Here is a 17,901-nt window from a genome sequence, read left to right on the forward strand (position 1 = left end):
TAATGTGCGAACCTGAGGAAAAACATCACTTGTGAGTATAATTGACACCCTGAGCCTTAACCACAGTTTTACGGCACAAAGGGGGGAGAAGAAAACATTACTCTGCTAAGTAATCCCTATGACCCCGGCTGCCACATCTTCCTCCAATATATTTCATATTATGAATCTCTAGCATGAGAAAAATCCACTGATAGGGAACAATGTAGCTCAGTGCAAAGAGCACAGGCACTTGGGCCGAGTCACAGATTCTCTACTTCCTCAACGTGGGACCTTGGGTGAAACACTTAAACTTTTGAAACCCTGTTCTCCCTATTTCTATAAGGGAGTACGCCTACGTTTCATGTGCAAGAGGATTACCAATTGTGTTTATAAAATCACCAGGCATGGCATCTTTAATAAGCGAGGTACCCGATAAAAGATTATTAAAAGCACCGTGACTTGAGGTAAAATGAACAAAGACCGAGGTGGGGGTACTTTTGCAATGGGCAGGTACTGCTCTCCTGAAAGCTCACAGCAGCTGCCGGCCTCGGTCAGCAGAGACCGTCCTCCTCACCTGTCCCTCTGTGTTCCCCGTGTGCCACAGAGCATTCCGCAGGTGCTCGCCTGTCCCCGTGGTGGAGTTCACCACCTTGAGGGACACCCCTGAGTAGCCATACGCCCGGGTGGGCTGGTCTTCCCAGTAGGTCTGAGTGACCTGCTTCCACATCACCACGTAGAAGCGGCTGCTGGACTGGTAGCCAAAGACGAAGCCAGCATAGTCGTCATCCCGGTCTGTGTTGACGTAGAATGTGCCGCTGAAGTCGACTGACCCAAACTCATCGAAACCTGGGGGCCAAAGGGAACATTTGGTCACAAAACCAAGTCAGAAACAGCCTTTTAGGAAATTACTGGATGAGCCCTGGGACCACTGGATGCAGGTGGAAAGAGGCTCTCCTCTTCCATCTAACTCAAGGTCTGTTCCTGTGGGATTAACAACACTTGTGGAATTTAATCTTTTTAGATCCCACTTACAGAGTTATGGCAGAGCTTCACCACCCTAGGTAATAATTTACAGACCAAGTCCATAAAATGAAATGGCTTGCTGAATATTAAATCACGGAGAATTTGGAGAGGCAAATAAGTGCTTCCCCAAGTTCTCCCATCAAAAATATTTAGGCAGATGGTTTTACAAACCAAGAGAGGATGGGGGCTGCCAGAAAGACCCACTGCTCCTGTCCACTCGGTTCTAAAGGGCAGCCCACGTGCTCCGTGGGCACCTTACAGGCAGGAACCGCAAGGGGTGGTGCGTATTCTAAGGCTCACCAACAGCGATGCCAGGGTCGGAGTTGGCCGTCTGCACCAGCTCTTTGCCTTGATGGCGAATGACCCAGTTGGGATCGATCTGAGTGGTGCCCTTGGGGTCCAGGTGGACCATCTGGAAGTTCCTGAAGTCCGTCTCACTGATGGCGTGGTTCTCAGGACACACGTCATCAATATCGGGGATGTTGTCATTGTCAAAGTCATCTTTGCAAGCATCACCACGCCCATCACCTGTCACCAAGGACAAGCAGAGAAACACGCAAAGTAAGGGTTTGCTGTCCGCCTCTCTGTGTCTGAGAAAACTTAGCACATGATTCTCTGAAAATTCAAGGTTAGGTGCTTGGCAGGACCTGGACCTGCCTTCCTGGACCAGTGCCTGTAATCTCTGACATTTCACCCCAACGCTGTGAGGAGTCTGGATGCTCTTTTCAAAACGTTGCTGTGATATGCCCTGCAGCAAAGCATGCCATAATCCAGTTCCTGTAGCGTCATTTCTCACTTCCTTCTGAACTTGAAACTGGGGGTACAAAACCTGAACGCTGCCAAGTGAAATCAAGCTGAATTTCCAGCTTTTTTCTCTGATAGTCTTCAGAACCTCTACTATTACCTAAATCACCCCTGCCTGTAATCTGTTTGGCACTGAAAGCAGAACTCCTTCATGAAAAATGATTTCCCTAAGGAGATGTGGACTTCTGTTTTTGGAGGAAAAACAGAACCTCTAATGAGGTGGGGATGCGGCCATGGGGCCGTGGACCAGCCTGGCACACATAGAGATGCCTGCTGAGACCTTCACGGCCATGCAGTTCATGGTAATAGTGATGATCCAGATGACCACTTACCACTGCAATTAGGCCATTGCAGTGCCTACTGCTTTAGAAGGAGAAAAAGATACCAAGTTCAACCGAATTTCCATCACATCCTTCAAACTATCCTTCAGTTCTGTTCAGTAACACACATCCACGCACTGGGTGACAGGCACACACTCACGCAAAAAGGAGCTTCCAAAACCCCTAAGACATCCCTGAGCACACCAGCCTTGACTCCATCCCAGCCTCCCTCCTGGTAAAAGGCTGCTCAGTAGCCAGCAAGCGCCCCCATGCCCTGCTGTGGGGACTGAAGCCGTCTGTCCTCTTGTCAAGAATGAGCTCTGTGTTGCTCTTGGGATGGGGGGTGGTCCTTGGAGCTGCTCTTCAGTCAGTGAGTCTCCACGTGCCTCTGGGTCGTGTGGGCTCAAATACCCCACACCCCATCTCATCCACGGTGGATGTGTATCCTCCAGGAAGCACCCGGGTTAGCCAGGATTGCACCCACAGGCTCCAGCAGTTGCCAGAGGACAACCAAGCCACCACTGAGCCCAGCTGTGCACCTGTCACATTACCTGCCACACTACCTGAGACTCCTGCCCCCTCCAGAGCCTGTGCTAATGGGCCACTTACTCACGTCGGCAGTCGGGCTACATACTTCTTTCTCCCGGCATTTTGCGCTCCTGGAACCTCTCTGCCTCTGCAGGGCAGCTGTCACAGGACCTACCGTCTGAGTCCTCCTGGTCGGGGTTGGCGACCAGCCGGCAGTTGTCCCTGTCATCGGGAACCCCGTCGTTGTCATCGTCCGAGTCACAGGCGTCCCCCTTGCCATCGTGGTCGTGGTCAGCCTGGTTGGCATTGGAGATGTAGGGGCAGTTGTCCTGGTTGTTTTGGTGTCCATCCTCGTCGATGTCTTCGTTGTTGTCACACTGGTCTCCCACGAGGTCATTGTCCACGTCGGTCTGGGAGACAGAGTTTGGGGAGAGCAGCATTGAGCATCCATCCAGTGAAACAGATGCCAGGTTGAAATTCACCAAGGGCACGTGGCCTGTACCACCTCACTCCCAATGTGAGCCGTGACCGTAGAGAGGAAACGGCCTCCAGAGCCAGGACTGGAGTCCAGGGATCTCTCCATCCTAACCCACCTCCCTACGGGGATTCACTTTCTTTAAGGAAGACTGGAAAGAATTAGCTGCAACAGAATCAAGTCCTTTCTGACAACATCTGCTGCAACACGTTCTAGGAACTACATCAGTATGTTATGTTCTCACCGTGTCTTCCAAAGGCAAATCTGGAAAAGCAGCCAATTCCTATGTTTGCATCAGGGAAATACGGAGATACTTAGATGAAGACTCTCTCCTTTCAGACAGTGGGACAAAGGCACCCACTCATCTGGCCCGTGACCACGGAGATACGAGTCATGCTCAGACCTGAGTTCAACGTTTTTAATTACAATGATTGAAAAGCCTGTGTTGTCGGGTCCTGGCAGATGGATTGAAAGCTGCAAAGCCTTGCATGTTCTGTGCCTGAGAAGCTCCTCCATCCCCGCTGCTCTTAGCCACACCTGGTCAATCACCGGTCAGTCACCTGGTCTGGGTTGTGCACCAGGGGGCAGTTGTCGCAGTGATCGCCCACGCCGTCCCCGTCAGTGTCCCTCTGGTCAGTGTTGTACACGTAGGGACAGTTGTCTCGCTCATTGAAGACATCTGTAGGATTCAGGGGGAAAATGGAAGCATAGGAGTTTAGCAAAGGCATGTTGCTTTTCCTAGCGCAGTAAGCAACTTGCGGCCAAACTTTTGTTTAATAAAAAGTGATCTAAGAAATCATAAAATGTAAAGATTATTAGACTCATGGCAGGTTTCCCATTAAACTTAAAACTCCCTTAGTTTGAAGCAGAACCAACTCTCGGAGGTTTCTGGATGACATTACACACGGAGGGCTGATGAGTGAGTCATCACAGCATAAACATCCAAGTCGTCACGCTGACTATTTGCCCTAACATCCATTCAGAAAATTTGCATCACGCTCCTAGGACCTGATCAGCTTCCGGGGCTCCACTGCCTCATCTGTTCCCTACGTTAGCAGGAAAATAACAATGGCAGAGACTGACAGGGGGTTTAGCTATAGTGCCTTATACCCAGAAATCTGAAAATAGATAATGAATTTCATCAACTTTGGGGTTATGAAAACTGAGTTAACGTTAATCAGGCTCGAAGGGCAAAGCAAAACCTCACAAGTCAGTGAGTCAGCAGGAAAGCTTGAGCCAGGCTAGGCAGCTGTCTTATCCTGGCAGGTGGGGGAAGCCAGGGGGCGAGGCAGTGAGAAAGGACCCCTGAGATATGCAGGGGGTCAGACCTCACAGACGGAGGATTGGAGGAGATGCCCGGCTGCTGGAAAGCCCTAGAGAGCAGCACGGCCGGACGCTGTCTTGGCGCCGGTGGAAGCTGGTCAGTGTGATGCCAAGTTACACCAAGAAAATAGCCAGGAGACAAACGCAGGTGGGGGTGGGTGGGCGGAGTCAACGGAAGTGGGTGTGAGTCTGTCCAAGCTGCTTCCTGAGCGTCAGACACCCAGGGCAACGCTGTGCCGTGAGGTGTGGAGCTCGTGCCCGCAGCACTGGCATCTAAGGTTAAATAGCCTGGTGGTGTCGCAAGCCTCTGAAGTCTGGGGATACCTGGAACCCCTCGGGGAGGCTTTGCAATGAATGATTCAATGAATGGTTAGAAATACAGCATGGAGGGAAATAGGAGGAACACAGGAGAGACAAAGCTGTCCTCAGGCCTTTCTCAGAAGCGCGGCTGGGTCAGGACAGGGAACTGGGCTCCTGGGGCTGTGAACAGAGGTGGACCTGAGAGAAGACACCAGGACTGGGCACAAGGACACGGGACAAGAGCTCGGGGTCAGGAAAGGAAGATGACAAACACGTAGTTTTCCAAAGGGGAAACTAGGCTGGCGACCTGAGGCCGGCGACCCCTTCCAGGAACCCACGTGGACAAGGGGCCAAATGAGGCTGGGACCCTATGGGCAAAGCGTCATGAATCATTTTGTCTCACATTAGTGCACAGGGGAAGCTGGGCTTATGCAGTAACACGGAATAAAGCATGGAGTCTGGGACCACCGCCAACCATGAGCCCTGAAGCACGTCAGGAGGATGCGCGGGACTGACCATCTCCATCGATGTCCACGGAGCAGGCGTCGCCCTCCCCATTGCTGTCCGTGTCGATCTGCGCCAGGTTGTGCACATAGGGGCAGTTGTCACAGCGGTCTCCAACCTCGTCTTTGTCGTAGTCAAACTGACGTGGGTTGAAGACAAGCTGGCAGTTGTCCTAGAGAGAAAGCGAGGGAAGAATTTAAGAAATAGGGTAGGGATGCTTGTTGAATTGCTTATAAAATGGCTTAGCACTTACAGGCTATGTATACAAAGTCGATCAAGATAATCTAGGTAACTATAAAGTGTTGGCAAAGGTAGCCATTGCTGACACTTTCTTGATATCAAATGATTTGATAATTATTTATGCATCTGTCCCTATGAAAAATTTTGATATTTTCTATAGCAAAGGTGATCTAGCACATATTTCATGGTGAGGATAAAAACATAAATGTCAAGGGAATGAACGCATGAATGAGTTAATGGATCAGTGGAAGCCAGATGCAGTAAACCTGTGAATAAGAAGTTAGCCTCTCTATCTCTGCTAGTGCTGAATTACGGACTAACATGTCAGATCACTTATGTTTGCAACACTTCTCTCAGGAAATGGTAACATCTAAATTCTGCCCTAAAGGCTGGGAGTGGCAATGTCACTCATCCCATGCAGCCCGCATCGCTGGCACCCGCCCCAGAAGCAGCGGGGATAAGTCCCTTTTATGCAACTAAAGGTAAACTAAACCACTGCAAGCGCCTCTGGCAGAGGACCCCAGGCGGCTCCACGCTCTGGCTGCCTCGTGTGCTTGTGCGAAGGACAGACGTTCCCTGTCGGTGACTTTCTGTTACTCGCGCAGGAGCGCTAAACCCGGCAGTTCACGGGGACCCCCGGGTGCAGAGCACGGCGCTTCCCCGCTCCTCAACCCGAGGGCAGGTGCTCAGGTGGGGGGACCCACCTTCTCATCGCTGACGCCGTCATTGTCATCATCATCGTCACAGGCGTCCCCGATGCCATCCTTGTCAAAGTCTTCTTGCCCAGAGTTAGGCAGGAGGGGGCAGTTGTCCTGCAAGCAGAGGAAGCAGGCTAGTTACAAAAACACTCCCAAGAGCCCCCTTCTTTCAGATGAGATAATGAGGGCGGAGCCGGCGACACCAATGCCAGGCTCCTGTCCTCGCGGGAGCAGGAGGACGGAGACCCCACGGCGGGGCCGGGGCCCCACGTTTCCCCTCAGGTGCTGCTCTAGGACCGACATCACCACCACCAGTGAGTTGAGGCAAAAGAAGCCTGTGTCCTGAGCTCGGGATCCCTGTATGCAGCTGAACGACTGCGGGAACCAGGAGAGAATGAAAATACAGGACAGGGCAGAGCCCCCCGTCCCACTGCTTCCCACAAACTCCAAGCATCCATCCAAGAGCCAAGGTCATAAACCTTCAACCCTCAGTAGCCAACAGGTGGCCTAGAGTCTCTGTTCAGGAACCAAGGCCCAGCTCCCCAAACCATCTCCCTGATTCAGCTCTGCCCAAGAAGTGGAGAATTCCCATAACGGGAGAAAAAAGTCATTTTATTTCAGTCCAATGATATAAGGACTCAAACCCGAGCTGTACAGACACTGCAGCCTGAGGGAGCTGGAAACACCAGGAGAGGGTCCACGTGAAGGTGTTTCGATGCCATTAACACAGGTGTCCCAGAAGCCCCAGGGGTTCAAGTGGGTCAGGGGTCTGATCAGAAGCACAGCCCAGGGCCATGTCTGGAGCCAAGCTTCACCTCCAGCCCGTGAAGGAGGAGAGCATATTCCTGTGGTGTGGACACAGGTGCTGAGGGAGGGATTCAGCACCTTTGCAGAGATGAGTAAAGGAACCTCTCAGACGGGGTGAGGGGGTTTCCCATGAACTGTCTTACTTTTGCATCTGTTTGTTCCCATAAGTTATATTTAATGCAAATACAATGTGCAAATTGTGCAAATTTTTTTCTTTCTTTTTTTTTTTTTTTTTTGCGTACGCAGGCCTCTCACTGTTGTGGCCTCTCCCACTGCGGAGCACAGGCTCCAACGCGCAGGCTCAGCGGCCATGGCTCATGGGCCCAGCTGCTCCGCGGCATGTGGGATCTTCCTGGACTGGGGCACGAACCCGTGTCCCCTGCATCAGCAGGCGGACTCCCAACCACTGCGCCACCAGGGAAGCCCAAATTGTGCAAATTTTGATGTGCCAACTGTTTAGTTATTAAATTCCTGTCTGAAGTTCCACAAAAATGAAAAACAAACAAACAAAAAAAGGTGTCCTTAGCCTCGTGGACACCTTCCATTGTTCCTGCTACGGTACCAGGGCATCCTGGGTCCCTAGTGGAAATCTTCATCAATAATCACATCCAATAATCACCCACTTCCTGCGGGGATTTCCATGCTTGACACCTGACCTTGTTAGGTCAGGGAGATACAATGAAGGTTGCAAACTTTGTCTCTGTTATTTCAAAGCAGATTCACTTTTTGTTTCAGTCAACATCTGCCGTCTTTAATCAAGAGGGGGAAAGATAAAATTTCATACTCTCTTACTCAAAATTCACAAGAATAAATAAATATTAAATAGATTAATATATTTACTTTTGCAGGTAATGTCTTTTGTGAGTTTGTAGTATTTATATTTCTGAAGCTTCTAAGGTATAAAACTAAAACGTTTTGGTACACCTTGTTTAGTGGTCTGAATGGTGGTCCCCTAAACATATGCCATGTCTTAACCTCTAGAACCTGTAAATGTTACCTTATATAGCAAAAGGGACGACTGTCCCTACGTGTATCACCTTACATGGTAAAGTTAATATCACCTTATATGCAAAAGATGCGATTACTGATATAAGGGTCTTGAAAGGACGAGTTTACCCTGGAGTATCCAGATGGGCCCTAAATACAACCACGCGTGTCCTTATAAGGGCGTCAGGGGGAGTTTGAGACAGATGCACAGAGGAGCAGGCAGAAACAGAGGTTGGGACGATATGTCCACAAGCTACGGACACCTGGAGGGCCCAGAAGCTGGGGGAGGCTGGAAGGACCCTCCCCTGGGGGAGGGGGGTCAGCCCTGCCACACCTTGACCTCAGACTCCTGGCTCCAGACCGTGAGAGGATGAAGTCCTGCCGTTTAAAGCCACCAGGTTTGTGGTCATTGGCTGCAGCTGCCCCAGGAAAGGACTCCGCCCCGTTACAGGCCCTAAGGAAGCCCCACTCATCCGGGGGCCCTAACCGCTTCCTGTGTGCAGCACATGGGGGTCTTTGCAAAGAAAAGTGTTTGCTAGACTCTGCGTGACCGTAGCCCGGCCCACCTGCAGACCTCAGGCCCCCATAGCCTTGGAGGAGGGTGGGGCCTGTTTACATCGCCCCACCCCCAGTGATTTCAAGACTCTCTTTGTATTCAGTTAACAAACATGTATTAGGCGCCGCATCCTCTCCCAGCTCCCAACAATCAGCTGCTTTTCCAGAGTGATCCTGAAATTTGCAGAAACCCACTAGGCAGATGCCTTGGAGGGGCTAGTGGGTGGGCAGTGACACCCCCAGCTCCCGTCAGCTTCTGGGGTGGGGACCACGCAGAGTGCAGGGCCCACAAGGAGCCTCCGACTGTTAGGACCTGTAGAGGCACCTCCAGGGGCACAGCTGCCCCGAGCTGGAACCACTGGGGCCTGAGGAAGGGGGAGCCCCTGCCACACCCTCACCTTGATGCAGTGGTAGGTGGCATTGGTGGCGCAGACCAGGTTCTTGTTGGGCCAGCCATCCAGGTCCGAGTCCTCCCCGCAGATGAGCCCGTCGCCCGCATAGCCCGTCTGGCACTCGCACTTGTACATGGGGTCGCTGAAGTGGCCCAGGTAGATGCACTCCGCATGCTTGTGGCAGTTGTGGCTCTTGTCCTTGCAGGGGTCCTCAGGCTCACACACCTGCGGGAGGGCTGAGCGTGTTAGGACGCGTGCTGACCCTGACGGGAGGCGCGTGCAGGGCACAGGGCTCCCGGCTGCCCACAGGATGCTGAGGAGGGGGCAGCGTCCGGAGACCCAGGGCTCTGCCCCCCTGGAAGGGCCTGAGCAACGGCAAGGCCACGTCAGGCCTCCGGTGGTGCCTGGGGTCACGGGGAGACCACGAGTCCCCACCCTGGGCCTCTGGGATGCTGTGCGTGAAAACTCAGCCCTGTGGTCCCTGCAGGTAGGGTCGCGCTGGCCGGCAGAGTGCGACCGTCTCTCCCCCAGGCCGCCGTCCCCGCTCCTGTCCCGTCCACCCTCCAGTTCCAGCTCCCGCCTGACTGTCCTGCCGTCTCTAACAGGAGCTCAGAAGGCTGAGCCACTCACCTGCTTCTCCGTCCTGGCCGCCTCCAGGCCGACGCCGAAGGGCTGGCTCCCCTTGTAGCGTGGAGGGCAGGGCAGGCAGTGGAAGCCGGGGTTGGTGTTGACGCAGCGGTGCGCCTTGCTGGTCGTGAAGCACATGTCGGTGACCACAGCACACTGCGGGGACCAGTGGGCCAGACGTGAGCCCACGCTCCCCACCTCCGAGGGACGCCCCGCCGCCTGGGGAGGGGGCACCCACCTCGTCCAGGTCCTCGCAGTGGGTGCCGTTGCCCAGGAAGCCCAGCGGGCAAGAGCCGCAGGACCAGGACCCGTCAGGGAAGCTGCGGCACTCGGCTCCAGGGAAGCAGGGGTTGGACAAGCAGCCGTCTGCACGGAGGAAGCAGAGCGGAGTCAGCAGCCGCCACCAGGCAGCGCTGTCATGAGCCCACACACGCGGCCTGGGGGATGCCCCCACACACTCTGGGGCTCAGCTGTGGAGAAACTGAGTGAGTTAGGAAGATGCTGGGAGCAGCCACCAAAATTCACCACCTCCGAGAGTAAAGCGTCGGAGAGGTAGGGGCTTACGGGGCACGCGTGCACTGTGACCGCACTACCTACGATGTTCCATTCTGCACGGCATGATTTCTGCTTTTATGTAAAAATGCCAGAGGAACATAAAGCAGAGGGTAAAACTTCATGTGTGTAGAACTGATTTTTCTTCTCTGTATTTTCCAAGCATTTTAATACATTTAATCAGAATTAAAACCCAGTGGTGTCTTCAAAGACGCCTGAGGCTGGAGCCTCCAGGCCCCATGACAGACGCCCATCAGCCGAAAGGCTGGAGGCTGCGGGCCCGTCCCGTGCACACCCACCTGCAGGGCAGCTCCTCCTGTTACACATCTGATGCTCTGTGATGTCGCCGACGCAGTCCTTCCCCCCGTGCTGGGGCTCCGGGCTGTTACAGATGCGCGTCCGCTCGCGGATTCCTCCGGCACAGGTGACCGTGCAGGCCGACCATGGGGACCAGGGGCTCCACCGACCGTCGACTGGGGGAGAGAGGACAGAGGGGTCACTCGGGGGACGCGGCCCGTGCTGGGGGCTCAGGACAAAGAACCTGGGATAAGGCCATGTCTCCACACGTGGAGGAAACCTGGTAGGAATGTCCTCTCAGGACCATAGGGTCAGGAGGGGTCCAGAGGGTGACAGTTCACTCGTTTTTGTTTTGTCTCCGGGAAGGGAAATCACACAATCTTTTGCGCTCAGAACCTGGGACCATTGACCGGGGGCCGCTGGCTATGGGTCCACCCCTGCCACGGGCAAGAGGTGCTCACGTCTGAAAAGCTGTGCGGAGCTGAGTTTCATTTTAAATGGCTGTCACTCATCATCAGTACAGGTAACTCAGTAGGGAGAAGAATCACAGCACAACCTTTTCTGGGTGAAGACCCTGCCCCAGTCCCAGAGCAGGCCTGGTGCGGGGAGCACGTGTCCTCCCAAACCCAGGCCCCAGGGGCCCCAGATGCAGGGGAGCCCGCCTCCTGAGACCCCCTCCTGTGCCTGCTGTCATTTCCCCCTCGGTCCTGGCCTATTTCTGCTCCATCGTGGATTAATTGGAGCTTGTTCAGGGGAGGTCAGAGCTGAGCACGGCGATCGGCATCCACCCCGAGGCCCAGCTTCCAGAAACCAGCCAACCGAGAGGATCCCAGTGCCTTGATCTCGCGGGGCCACGCCGGGCCTGTGTCCTGATAAAGGCCGGCCCCGAGCCCGGACCCTGCCCTTGTCCACTCACCCGGGCAGGGCGGGCCCTGGCAGGCCTTGGTCTCGCGGCCGCTGCCCTTGCAGCTCCGCCCGCCCAACTGCGGCACTGGTGAGTTGCAGAGCCGGATGCGGGTGACATTGCCGACCCCACAGGTCACGGAGCAGGAGGACCACGGTGACCAGTGGCTCCAGCCACCATCCTGCCGGACTAGCACATGGAGGGAACAAGGACATCAGAGGCTCAGGGTGCAGAGAGAAAGGCAGGGCTGACCCGTCCCGGGAGTCTGCTCATCAACCAAGCAGGAGCAGGGAGCCCAGCTGGGGAAGAGCAGGATGCTTGGGCCAGGGGGAGCACCTCCCAGAAAAGGCAGCAGCAGGGGTTCTCTGGACCCCCAGGACCCCAGGGGCTGGGCCCTGTCCCCACCTCCGGCCCGGCCTCCGACACTCACTGCGGTGGTCGCACTTGCCCAGGCTGCACGACCGCGTCTGGATGGACGGCCCCAGGCAGGTGTTACTGGTGACGTCGCAGGACCGCCCCCTCTGCTGGGTGCCAGGCCCGCAGGTGACAGAGCACTCCGTCCACTCCGCCCACGGGGACCAGCCTTCCTCGCCGTCTGCTGGGGGGACAGCCCTGCCCATCAGACCTCCCCAGGGACCACCCCACACAGCAGAGCCCAGCCCTGGGCTCCGAGCTGGATGCCCCAGGTGGGCGCTGGCAGTGGGCAGACACCAGGGCCACCCCAGGTCTGTCCCAGGGTCGGAGCGCAGGGTCCACACTCCCAGGAAAGGGGAAGCACGGGGATGCACAAGGAGCTTGGCCAGAAACCCAGGGTCTACTGGCAGGAAAGGGGTCTGTGGATGCTTCTAACGGCTTCACAAAGGAGAGCGCTGAACCCTGCCTGCACAAGGTTTCGCCTGAGTTGCTAAGATGTAACTTATTTCCACTTGAATCTCCATGTGCTGATTTATATATGGTGATGAAACTTCAATTTTTGGTTGAAATTACAGGACACTAAATTTCATTCCAAATACTTTAAATTGGAACAAGTTAAATAAAAAGGCAATTTCTTGCCAAGAAATTCTTCACAGGAAATTATCAATCTCTGAATAACAGAAAAGTTGTACCTTAATGCAAGAGATCTTTCTGGTGAATAGTAAATGCTACGATTCAACGTCCCAGAAGCAGCAAGATAAGAACTTGAGGAGACCCTTCCTGGGCTTTTACTCAACAACATGAAACAGCTCCCTCTGGGCAAAAGTGGACCCTCAGGCTCCTGCAATCACACTGTTACTCTCTGTAGCATGTCCGATTTGGTCTCTGTTTAACACTAATATACGTCAGGCACTTTTGTACATTTGTGCTGTTTATTTTCATCCTAAAACTAACCCTGTGTCATGCGGACACTCATTCTGTATTTTGCAGATTAAGAATCTGAAACCTGGAAAAGCCACGTTTTGCTCAGATTCATGGCGGGGCAGAGCCTGTGCTCATGTCCATGGGCTCCCCGAACAGGGAAGCTGTCCAGCCCCACCCGGGTCACCACACTCAAGGACCCCCAGACCAGGATGAGGACCAGAGAGTGAAAGACAAACAGGACACGCAGAGCAGGTCTCAGAGAAAACAACCGATTCAGTCAACGCTGCTGATGACACCACGAGGAAGGGGGCGGGGAGCCGGGTGTGAAGGAGGCTCAGACGCTCCAGGGTGAGCTAGGGGAGGGGGACGGGGGACTCGAAACAGAGGCGGGGGCTGTGGCTTTGGACCAGCACAGGAGGGAAGGCTGAGGAGGATCAGGGTCACCGCGACTCCGGAGCCACGAGCATCTGGGCGCTTCAGGAGGACCTCGGAGCCCCGGCCCCTGCGAGACCATCCGACACAGACCCACACGGTCACACAGCCGGGGCCGCTGGGGCCGAGGCCGCCGTCCGCCCACCGGGCACTCACCATGGAAGCAGGAGGGACAGCACTCGCCGTCCACAAACGACGGGTCAGCGCATGTGGCGGGAGGGCATCTGATCTGGTGGCAAACGGTTTTAAATTTCTACAAGGAAAAGAGGCATTTATGTCACTCATTTAAGAACATGAACACTGACCCAGGGCTTGACTTGAAGGGTCGGCGGGAAGGCTGGAGGTCTCTGCCCGCAGACCCCGCCGGTCACAGGGACGCGAGTGCATCTCTCGCCGCGCCGCACGCTCCACGGGGCCTTCCGCGCGCTGCCGGCGGGAGGATGCGCAAAGTCGCAGCGGCGTCCGGCGTCCAGGCCCCCAGCAGTGGAGACCAGGTGGCAGGACATAAAGAAACAAGTGGCATGTCGTGTCGTGGGCAGTGACCCCATCCCCAGCGGCTTGTGCGGAACCCGAGGCCCTCGCAGGACCGAGTTGTATCAAACACAAACAAGCGGGGGACCGGCCAGCCACCGGGTGACACTGGCTGCACCCTCCCTGGCTCCCTGGGCGCGGAACCACGGGCCCACTCGGGCCTCATTGGAGGTGGCCCCCTTCCCCACACCCCACGCGCAGCGCGGGGAGCAGCGAGCGGGAAGCCTCCAGCCCGGGGCCACCACCAGGAGACCGTGTGCCCGTCTCACCTTGCAGGTGCACTTGGTGCAGCTGTCCACCACCCAGGTTTCATTCTCCACAAAGAACCTGCCGTCCTGCCAGCAGGCGGACATGTTTCTGGTCTTGGGGGGTCCTCCAATGAGCTCCCAGAGAAACTGGTTGTCATTTGACTGGAAAGTGGAGGGAAAGATGTCAGCATGGCTGCAGCATGGCTGCGCAGCCATCGTGCACGGGCAGGTGGAGGCCGCCCAGGCGTGAAGGAGCCTCATGCTGGACCACGGGGGACGGGGTCCCTCCCGCCACCCGCGGCTGGAAACTGAGGTTCAGTTCTTGAATTCATCCATTCTTCCACGTGTGACAGACACGGCTCTGAGAGCACAACGGCAAAGGCAAACAGACATAAACCCTGCTGTCATGGGGGCTACAGACTGCAGGAAACAATGCCCAGTTGTAAAACAATTCAACTAAATGGAAGTTACACCCTTTGTCCCATGAGCACGTGTGTTGTTACCTCCCTCCTTCTAGGCACCCTGCTCCCGCTAACATTTCTGAACTGAGGATAATGGGCGCTCTGAGAATCACCCAAAAGGTATGGACCCCACCCTCCCGGCGCAAAATGGACAGAAACACACCATCCGGACGTTTTTGTGTGATTCAGGGAGCTGGCGAATTTCCTTAATCCCCAACTCCAATGTAGGTAAACTTCTCCTGAAGCTCTTTTCAGCTGAAAGCCAGACGCATCAGGGGCAAAGGCTCCCCTGCTCATGTCTCGGCCTCCCTTCTGCAGCCCCTCCCCCGCTGGGACCACCCGGACGCCACCAGCACCAGCAGGGCTGAGGCTCTGTGCCCTGAAGCAGCCAGAGAGTTAGAGGTCACACGCCACGTGCAGCTTGTGGGAAGGTCCTTCACATTTATGAAGAGCCCCGCCCAGCAGGGCCCCCGCCTGCGGGTGTCCCTGGTCTCGGCACCCCCAGCCCTGGAGGCTCCATGAAGTGGCGAGCGCTGGGCGGGGAGGGTTTTCTTACTCCCCCTCCCACTCCTGTCCCCACCCAGCACGTGGTAGAACATTCCAGAAGCCACACTCTTCGTGGGTACTGCCCGGCCAGCGCCCTAGCTGGAGCCCCATCCAGGACTCGAGTCAGAACCCGCTCAGGGCCCTTGGGCGGGGCAGAGCCTCAGGGGCCTGGGGACCCCTCCCCTGGGGACCCCTCCTCTCTGTTATTTTTTCCTCAGCCTTGCTCCCCGCCCCCGGACACAAGCTTCCTTCAGGCCGAGCTCAGCCTGAGGACTACATTGTGGGAGGATGGGCCAACGGAGGCTGCTTACTGCCAGCAACCCGCTCTGAGTCCTAAAGCACGCTTCCTAAGACTTGAGGCACGTGTTCTCCCCCTTGACGTGCTGTGGAGAGGAAAACCAATTTGCCTGTTATGACCTCGTGCCTTCAGGGACAGGCTCGACTCTGAACGCCATTCTTTAAATGAGCGTACCTCCCTCGTGTGCAGGCTTTCTGTTTCCTGGGAGACGAATCCCCAGGGTTGAAGGACTGAGAGGAAGGCTCGTGGCCCGTGAGCACATTTTCCATAAGCATCCCTCTCCCGCCCTCTAGCCATGCGGCATTTAACCACACATCCGGGACCGTCAGCCTGTTCGTCCAGGGAGCCGGGTGGTTACTCCTGGCTAGCAGTGGCTAGTCGGGGGTAGTGGTGGATACAGTGCTGGTTAACGGTGGATAGTCGAGGTTACTTGTGGTCAGAGGAGGGTCCCCGGGGCACCCACCACTTTGCGCAGGTTCTCGTGGAGCTGGTTCACGATGACGTGCAGCCCTGACAGCTCCCTGATCATGCTGCCCAGCTCTTCGCAGGAGTGCTCACACACCTCGGGGCCCTTGTCCTCGCTCCGGCCCATGTGCTCCATGGAGACTGGGGGGCTCAGGTGTAGCGTCTCCGTGTTCTCGCTGATGGCGTTGGCTTCAGCTGCGGGGAAGACACAGAGCAGTGAGCCTGCCGTCCTCTGGCCACAGCCTGGCCGGGCCCGCAGGGCGCTGTCCAGAGCACTTGAGCTACACGGGCGCCCAAGAACCCGAGAGCTGGTGGAGGTGTTTCCCATTATGGCCCTGCTTGTACCAAAGGGCGCTGCTCACCTCAAAGCACCGTGGGGACTGAGCCTCAGACACCACCCATCAGCAGAGTGAAAGGTCAGCTCAGGGATGGAAAAATGCAAAAAGCATCAGAGACCTACATCTGCATCATGCATTGTGTTCAAACTCATTAGAGGCAACAATTTCCTGTTTTTCTTGTTTTTATATAAATATTTATATAATTTATTATCTAAGATAAGTTCCTTCTTTTTGTCCCCCACCCTAAACTTGTTTCCAGCCCCATATTCTCCATAAATTCCAACAATTCCTTTCACTCCTCATTTAACCCATTTTTCCATCCCAAACACCTTTTCTTTTGGCTACTGCATTAAGGCAAATTCAGTTCTTTTCTTGCTAAATGAGTAATTTCATCATTTCTCTGCTGGCCTCACGAGACCCCCAGAAAGGCAGAATCCCAACCATGGGCTCAGAGCTCACTACCCCAGAAATAGTACAAGCCCCTGGAAGTCCCTGAACATGGGACACACACACGGCTATGCCACTAGTTACAAAAGTGATCTGGGCAAGTGCCGAGACTGGTGTCGCCCTCGGGGGAGCCTGGCCAGCTGGGATGTGGCCGGCAAGCCAGCCCCAGCGTCCTCTCTGCAGTGATGCTCAACTATCTTGTCCGATACATTCCATTACTGAGTTACGACTTGTCAATGTCATAATTCCGTCAGACAGTCTATGATCGAGTTTTGTTATTTGGTTGTAAATCCTGTTGCAACTCACATTGATACCTCAGACTCACCAGACCTAAAACCATATATAACCATACAGACATAAGCATATTAATCACTACATGTATGTAGAAGAATAAAAATACAGCAACAATAAAAGTGCCTGGAAGTCCCACGACCATCTCATGGAAGATGGACAGAGCCCTTCCTCAGGATAGGACACGCCCCGTTCGTGGCATGCAGGACAGGGACCGGGGTGAGGGCCAGGTCCACTCTCCCCACCATCGAGGGTCAAGTGCCCCCTTTCCTTTTCTCTGTCACAGAGACGTGCCCACCCCGCCGGGTCACCGCTTCCAAGGATGCTAAGCTCTTATCTAGAGACAAGCAAGTCTCCCTCCGCCAGGGCCCCCGGGACCACCTCCTCTTTCTCTGTGTCCTGTGGGATGTCAGTTAGTACTGTCTTAGCCTTTTTAGAACTTTTGCTTTTTTATGACCTCAGCTCCCCGCAAAAAATGTCCATGAGCTAATCCAAAGGGGCTGATATTGGCATTTCAGCCAGAGCTGGCGGTTTGGGATGGGATGTGGTCCAGAGCTTCAGAGGCTGTGGTGCTCAGGGAGTTTGGAGCTGAGGGTGTGTGACAGGAGGCCTTATAATGTCCTCTCACTGCACAGGCCACCAAAAGTCACAGTTTAATTTCTTTCCTTCCCTGAGCTCAACTGGCCAACTGTTGACAGACGCACAGATTGAAAGGTGGACGGCCTTGGATGGAAGGACACGGATGCTGCCCCTGCAACGCCAGTGCTCGGGGCTTCGGGCTCTGAACCGTCAAGCCAGCACTCCGGACACTCCGGGGTCAAGGGCTGGGTCACAGAGCCGCAACTGTGCATTACAGACATCAAATCCTATGTATCCTTACGCATGGATCCATACAAGAACAATTTATATTTGCTTACAGTTGACATGAAGAAACCTTTTAATGGAAGTAAATCGGAAAATGGGATCACGTGGCATATAAGAGCCTCTTGTGTGGGACTCAGCCTGGGGGCGGGAGGTGCGCTGCTCTGACGTTCACAGGCCACTCCCCCGACAATTAGCGGGCCCTCCTGGCACCTCGCTTCTTTATTTGTAAAGTGAGGAAAGTGGATGAGCCCAACTCAAGGGGTTTTGAAGATGAAATGACACATTGAATTCAAAAAGCCCCAGCATAGTGACCTTCAAATATCAAAT

At 54.8% G+C, this 17,901-nt stretch overlaps 1 protein-coding gene across 4 annotated transcripts in view; it reads right to left on the bottom strand.

Annotated features, from left to right (window-relative positions):
* Positions 1 to 17,901, bottom strand: part of THBS2 (thrombospondin 2) — a 30,160-nt gene that overhangs the window by 5,498 nt on the left and 6,761 nt on the right. For 3 of the 4 annotated variants that reach the window (XM_081250850.1, XM_081250849.1, XM_081250847.1), the window contains 16 exons: positions 15,633 to 15,829; positions 13,886 to 14,026; positions 13,242 to 13,338; positions 11,746 to 11,913; positions 11,328 to 11,504; positions 10,414 to 10,587; positions 9,801 to 9,928; positions 9,566 to 9,718; positions 8,942 to 9,160; positions 6,201 to 6,308; positions 5,269 to 5,428; positions 3,690 to 3,808; positions 2,830 to 3,064; positions 1,303 to 1,530; positions 554 to 825; positions 1 to 12 (listed from right to left, as the gene is read on the bottom strand). The exon at positions 1 to 12 is cut by the window's left edge and continues 86 nt beyond it. In XM_081250850.1, the coding sequence (XP_081106976.1) occupies positions 1 to 12; positions 554 to 825; positions 1,303 to 1,530; positions 2,830 to 3,064; positions 3,690 to 3,808; positions 5,269 to 5,428; positions 6,201 to 6,308; positions 8,942 to 9,160; positions 9,566 to 9,718; positions 9,801 to 9,928; positions 10,414 to 10,587; positions 11,328 to 11,504; positions 11,746 to 11,913; positions 13,242 to 13,338; positions 13,886 to 14,026; positions 15,633 to 15,829 (2,588 nt within the window). The remainder of the gene's footprint in view (positions 13 to 553; positions 826 to 1,302; positions 1,531 to 2,829; positions 3,065 to 3,689; positions 3,809 to 5,268; positions 5,429 to 6,200; positions 6,309 to 8,941; positions 9,161 to 9,565; positions 9,719 to 9,800; positions 9,929 to 10,413; positions 10,588 to 11,327; positions 11,505 to 11,745; positions 11,914 to 13,241; positions 13,339 to 13,885; positions 14,027 to 15,632; positions 15,830 to 17,901) is intronic. The other variant, XM_081250848.1, reaches the window with a different exon arrangement.

The sequence above is a fragment of the Mesoplodon bidens genome (assembly GCF_964165515.1).
Source record: "Mesoplodon bidens genome assembly, chromosome: 12".
In the NCBI taxonomy this organism is placed as follows: domain Eukaryota; kingdom Metazoa; phylum Chordata; class Mammalia; order Artiodactyla; family Ziphiidae; genus Mesoplodon; species Mesoplodon bidens.